This window comes from Elephantulus edwardii, unplaced genomic scaffold (genome assembly GCF_000299155.1).
Source record: "Elephantulus edwardii isolate Elephantulus edwardi_28Jun2011 unplaced genomic scaffold, EleEdw1.0 scaffold00051, whole genome shotgun sequence".
NCBI lineage: Eukaryota > Metazoa > Chordata > Mammalia > Macroscelidea > Macroscelididae > Elephantulus > Elephantulus edwardii.
The window spans coordinates 13,329,525-13,336,124 of record NW_006399801.1 but is presented as its reverse complement, the minus strand read 5'-3'; the positions used below and the strand labels follow the sequence as shown (position 1 = coordinate 13,336,124).

Sequence of the window (6,600 nt, the reverse complement as noted above, 5' to 3'; positions counted from 1 at the left end):
TTAAAAAAAATCATGAGGGAGTGTTTCCATTAGTAGAACAGGGCTGCAAAAGATGGGACCATTATATTGAGATAGATGTTTATAGTCCAAGATTGTTACTGGAGATTCCAGATTAGGGGAAGGGAAGAGGTGAGGTGTTCAAGGCATTTATGCCCCATCCAGGAGCTCCTCTTCTAAGTGACAGTTGACAAGCTAGGTTCTGGCAATAGGGTGCCACCCATATGATATGAGGTCCAGATATCTCTCTGGTGGTGTTGTCATAGAGAATTGCACTGTTAACACAAAAACCTCACCTTTCTGGTGTTTCAAATATATAGCCTCAGAAACTAAAAAAAAAAAATCAAACAGTATGATTAATATCACATGTAAGGAAAATACTGCTGAAAATCATTCAAAAACAGAATAACAGTAACATAATAAAGGCAATAACTGAATGCCAAACATCAATAAAGACCACTGAACGCACACGAATATCATTGCTGATGTTAGATGGACCCTGGCTGAAAACAGCATACCAGAATATCTTTTTGTGCTGTATTTACTATGCAAATCATTTTACTGTGGATCATGACAACAGATGACCAACACTGAGAAGAATGGGAATCCTAGGATACGTACTGTGCCTATGTAATACCTCTACCAAGAGGCTGTAGTGCAAACAGGGCAAAGGAACACTGAGTGGTTTAAAACTGTGAAGGTGCACATCAGAGTTGTATCCTTTCTCCATACTTATGTTTGCTGAGCAAATTACTCTAGAAATGACTATGTGAAGAATAATGTCGCATCAGGATTGAAGAGAGACTAATCAAACTGAGTTATTTAGATGACACAACCTTGCTTGCTGACAGAGAGGAGGACTTGAAGCACTTGCTGCTGAAGATCAAAACCTACAGCCTTTAATGTAAATTGCATCTCAACACCATAAAAACAAAATTTCTCACCACTGGACAAATAGGCAACATCATGATAGATGGAGAAAAGATTAGGACTGTTAATGACTTCACCTTGCTGGGATCCACAATCAATACACTTGGTATCAGTATTCGGGAGATCAGGAGACATACTACATTAGGAAAGTCTGTAGTCAGTGACCTCACTAAATTACTGAAGAGTAGGATGTTAGTTTGAGGGCTAAGGTGAACCTGATTCAGACCATGGTCTTTTTCAGTCACCTGCTATGCATCTGGGAGCTGGGCAGTTATTAAGGGTGACAGAAGAAGAATTAATGCCTTTGAATTGTGTTGGAGAAAAGTGCCACAAGAACAGATAGATATGTCTTGGAGAAGTGGATAAAGTTTCATCTTGCATACTTCATCCTTGCATGCTAGGAGAGGCTGTTCCTTGGATAGGGACATCATGGTTGGAAAGGTGGAAGGATGATCAAACATAGAAAACCATCAACCAGGTGGCCTGACATAGTGACTACAGCAATTGGCTGTCAGATTGTGGGAATGGTACAGGATTGGGAAGGGTTCAGGTCTGTTGATCCTATGAGTAATATTTGATTTGACAGCACCTAACAACAGTACTCAACAAATCAAGCCCACTGCCATCAGTTCTGTGAAGTGACCATCAGGTCCCCAAGGCTGTAAATCTTTAGAGGAAGTATCCCATCTTTCTCCCTCATAGAAGCTAGATTCAAACCACCAACCTTTGAATTAGCAGTGCAGCGTGTCACGCACTGCATGGCCAGCTCTTCTTAGAAGTCACACAGTAGAAATTAAATTGAGCTATAAGTTATCATTGTTTGGGGACTATAGTATATGCTTTTCTTGACAGCAGCATTTTTCATCTTTGGATTTTATTATACTGTGTTGTCCAGAACAGTATTTCTGTTTCTTTATCACACACCACATAAGTATTTAGGAGAGATCAGTCTTAAATGTAATGTTTAAAGAACTGGGAAAATAGATAACATATAGTCATTCACGGGCAACATAGTAAGTAGTTGTACTGCCAACCCAAAGGTACTCAATATGAATCCACCAGCTGCTCTGCAGGAGAAAGGTGGGCATCATTCTCTTCCTGTGATTTATAGCATCTGAAAACCTTTTGGAGTGTCAGCTATGAATTGGTTCTGACCTTAAAGTATAAAAACAACAACATAATAATCATTCATGAGGTGACTAAATTTTATTAACTATTTGATTGTTTCCTAGGTTAAAATCCTACAGAAGAAAACTGATTTTCTTATTCCCGACTTGGAACCACTGACTATATATTGTATCAAAGCTAGAACACTCATCAAGAATGAACAATTGAATGAAAGCAGTAATTTTAGTGATACTGTGTGTGAGAAAACAAAACCAGGTAAGAATCTTTTATTATATCGTAAAGTATAACTGGGCTTAATAATAATTTAATTCTTAGAAATTGCATAATTTCTGTACTGCAAATATATCTTCTCTTCATTAACTACATGAATCAAAATAAAACTTTAAGGTTAGTGTTACCTTTCCATTTTAGAATTTGTAATCCTCATTCATGTTTTTGTTGTCTGATTCTTCCAGTATCCACAAAATTAATTTCCTATAATTATTTTACGATAGCATGTAGCAAGGCTAAACTTTTCATTTTTAATATAGTCTTAAATATAATTAATTATGTGGAAATCAGTCAGTTCAACACAATTTTGAAAAAACCCAAAACCAACTTGCGTCTCATTGTGTCTTTCCTTAGACAGGCTTCTCTTTCACTGCTGTCACGTTGGCCCCCGCTCGTGACAACCCTGCATATGGTGCCCAGGGCTGTGCATCATATTGTGAAGGGACAGCTCTGCCCAGCTTTCTCCTGCAGAGCCACCAGTAGGTTCAAACTGCCAGAGACATTCAGCTTCTGAGTTAGCAGTGTTACTCTCTACAAACTTCCCCAACAGAGCTCCCTTGTACATGATGCTTCTTGTTGTTGATTGCCTTTGAGTTAAGCACTACCCATATTGACCCTATGAACATAAAGCCTGAAGCCCCTCTACAACAATCAACATCTATCAAAGCTCAGAGAGTTTCCAGAGGCATGTTGTTTAGGAAGTGGATGCCACTCCTGCTTAGTCACAGGATATTTTTACAAGTTCTGTTTTGTAGAAAAGTCCTAGAAAATATGATGTATATTGAGGCCTTTATGACAGTGTTGTGCTCTTAGCTAAGGACCTCTTTCTTTAGTTCCTAGACAAGTCTTTTAGGTAGTGTCATTGCCTACAGCTTTTGTACCAGAAATTTTCTTTTTTAATTTTAGTTTTTGTTTGTTTTTGTTTTTCAGAAATGTTTTTAAAGATGTTTGTGTGTGTATTTTTTTTTTCCCTTTGGCTAGTTTTTCACTAAGGTGTCAGCACTGTTTTAAAGCATTTTTCTGTCTAGACTTGTATTGATGCTGAACATCATTTATCTCGTTGTAGGAAATACAGCCATGATCTGGATTATAGTGGCAATTTGCACAACATTATTTCTTACTGCAGTTTTAATATATGTTGTAAAAGCCTTCTGGAAACCTGTTGTTTATGTGTTCTTTCCGCCATGTAAACTTCCTCCAAATATAGAAGAGGTATGTTGTAATTTTCCTTGGTCAACAGCTGATTCTTAAGGTGAACAAGAAAAATGTCCAGTTTCATATAGTACTCATATTTCATATTTTCTTGATATAAAATACTACAGACATATTTGTATATTTTCTTCAGAGTTCCTATAAATGAGCTGTATAAACAGACATTTAATGTAAGAGCCTGCTAAGGACTAAGTTTTGTTTTTGAGCTGATAGTTCTTGTTTTATGGCATTACTCAAGTCTTTGTGATTCTTATTAATGTATCAAAGAAGCTTAAATACCACTAGTGTTAAAAATGTTCTGTGGATGAAATCACACATGAAATTACTAAAAACACAAGTTTCCTTTTATAATACATCAGAGTGAGTGAGTGGCATTCCTTTTAAGTGTTTTTAATGAAGAGTTAAGCATAGAATCTGGCCTGGAAAATGCTACCTGTGTTCACCTGGGGTGTATGTCAGGTGCAGGAGAATAATTCGGTACTTGGATTTTGGAGTTGGAGAACATGATGGTGAACTGTTGATAAACTGTGGTCCATCTGTACTTACACAGTGTAACCTTGGAACAAAACCCACATGGGCATTCTTAGTTGTAAAATGGCCATTCTTAGGGTTGTGAGGGGGGGAAAGGAAGAATCTTAAAAGATTTAACATTGTAATGCTCAGGAAGTATTAGCTATTTTACTCTTTTTTGTTTGTTTATTTGTTTTGTTTGGTTTTGGTTTTGTTTTTATTAATTTCAATGAAAGTTTACAGAGACTTAGGGTTTCAAGTCATTCATTGTTGCACTTTTCTCCCTGCCCACCCCTCCCCCCCATTTCACTCTTCTCCTTAAAAAGTAAAAGAAAAACTCTTTCATTGTTAGGTAATCCCTCCCCCTAAGTCCACTCTGTAGTGTTCATTCTGGACTCCTGTCATGACAGTAATACCTAATCATATATCCCTTTTAAACAGTTCTCTCCTTCATTTGTTTCAATGCAGTATACATCATTCATTCCTCCCCTCCTTCTCTGCCTTCCTTCAACCCCGATGTCAGTCCCGTTTTACAACAGTGGCCCTATGCAATATTTGTCCCTTTGTGACTGAGATATTTCACTCAGCATACTGTCCTCCAGGGTCATCCATTTTGCATAATACTTCATGAGTTCCTTGTTTTTCAATGTTGCATTGTGTGACTATTCCACAATTTCTCTATCCATTTGTTTGTTGATGGGTACTTGGGTTGTTTCCAGCTCTTTGCTATTGCAAACAAAGCTGCAGTAAACATGGGTGTGCATAGCTATTTTACCCTTAAAACCCTGAGTTTTTAAAGAATCACTCCTATACATTTTCCCTCCTACCATATTGTAAATTGAGTTTACAAAACAAATTGTTTTTCCAGTTAGCCACTGTACACACATTTTGTTTTTTATTAATTATAATACCTGCCATGCAGCCATGCTCTTCCCATTTTTTCAGTGTGGTCCTCATACTGGTGAACATAGATGCCTTCCAAGCAGTTCACTTGAGTTCAATTCCTGCTCAGTGTCCTGAGCTGACCATAGGGAGCTCTGGTGGCGTAGTAGGGAAGCGCTGTAAAGGCACATGATTTGAATCCATGGGAGAAAGATGGGCTGGCTCCTCCCATGCGATATACAGCCTCTGAAAACCCACTGGAGGGTTAGCTCTGAAGTGGTTCCAACTCAGGAGAACACAACAAAGGCACCATACAACTATATTCTTTGCATTTTCTTCATGATTCTCATTTCTGTCAATTCTTTTACCCTTTCCTCCCTTCCAAGCTTTCTCCCTGAGCAAATAAATGCTGCCCTTTTGACCTTATCTGGTTGATTTATCTAAGCATTAGTGCCTCCAGGTGGGTATGTTCACCTTACAGACCTGCCTTATTGTTTGCCTGATGGTCGAGTCACAAGAGTATGTTTTGTTTGAGGTTCAGAGGGTGACTAAGGGTTATAGTTTTGGGGAATGCTATAGGTTCTTAAAATTCATAGCCATACTTAATTATACTTTATTTTAGCTAGTTGCAGTAGCTAATTATTCTTAATTTTAACAGAAAAAGTTCATTATTAACTGTATTTCTTCTGAATATTTGTGAGTTAGATAAAATCATTTTATGGTTCTATGATCCCAGAGCTTCTCTCCTTTCTCTCCTCTCATCTCAACCCCAATCGCACAGTACACCTTCCTGCTGTCCCTAACTCACCAGAAAACATAGTTAGATGTAGGGACCTTACTGTTGCTGGTTTTAGTCTAAACATTATTATGTTTTTAGTGTGCTCTTAGCTGACTTTTTGATGTACATGCAAAAAGATGTTTTCTAAATGAAGGGCATAAGAAATTAAAAGGTAATAGAACTAGAGAGTTATTTTTATTATTTTAAATAATCCATTTTATTCTTTCTATTTTTTATATTAGTATTGCTTGGAGCAGCCACTAAAGAATCTACTCCTTTCTACCTCTGAAGAACAAATTGAAAGATGTGTCATAGTTGAAAATATGAACACTCTTAATACAGTAGAAGAAACTCATCAAATTGACAGTGATCACAAAAAATATAATTCCCAAACCAGTCAGGATTCGGGAAATTACTCTATTGAAGATGAGAACAGTGACAGTAAAACAAGTGAAGAACTTCTACAGCAGGAAATCATGTGATAAGGAATTAACTCTGAAATATTAAGGAACTTTGCAGTGGTTTCTCTGGGAACCTGAATAACTTTACTCTTCTCAGTAGCTAAAAAGCAGATGTTTGCTTATTGTGGAAGAAAGAAGATCTTCGAGCCATAGTCCCGAAGTTAAAAATAAACATTTGAAAAATGAAAATCCAGAAATTTGAGAAAAATTTCTACAGTCCGTGGCAAAGATCTTTAAAGAACTGTCGTTGAACTTAACCTTTAATGAAATTATTTAAGTTGACCAGCCTCATTCCTACTGGTATGTTAAGGACACTGTTTATGGTCTTGTCAGAAAGCACTAGGAGCCCTGATGGCGCAGTGGTTAAACACTCACTTGCCATCTCAGAAATCAGCAATTTCAGCCCACCGACTTCTACCCAGCGGAGGAGGG

At 37.4% G+C, this 6,600-nt stretch overlaps 1 protein-coding gene across 1 annotated transcript in view; it reads left to right on the top strand.

The window, feature by feature from the left end:
• Positions 1–6,189, top strand: part of IFNAR1 (interferon (alpha, beta and omega) receptor 1) — a 33,662-nt gene extending 27,473 nt beyond the window's left edge. The window contains exons 9-11 of the mRNA XM_006886791.1: positions 2,160–2,310; positions 3,392–3,537; positions 5,950–6,189. Coding sequence (XP_006886853.1) covers positions 2,160–2,310; positions 3,392–3,537; positions 5,950–6,189 — 537 coding nt within the window. The remainder of the gene's footprint in view (positions 1–2,159; positions 2,311–3,391; positions 3,538–5,949) is intronic.
• The last annotated feature ends 411 nt before the right edge of the window (positions 6,190–6,600 follow it).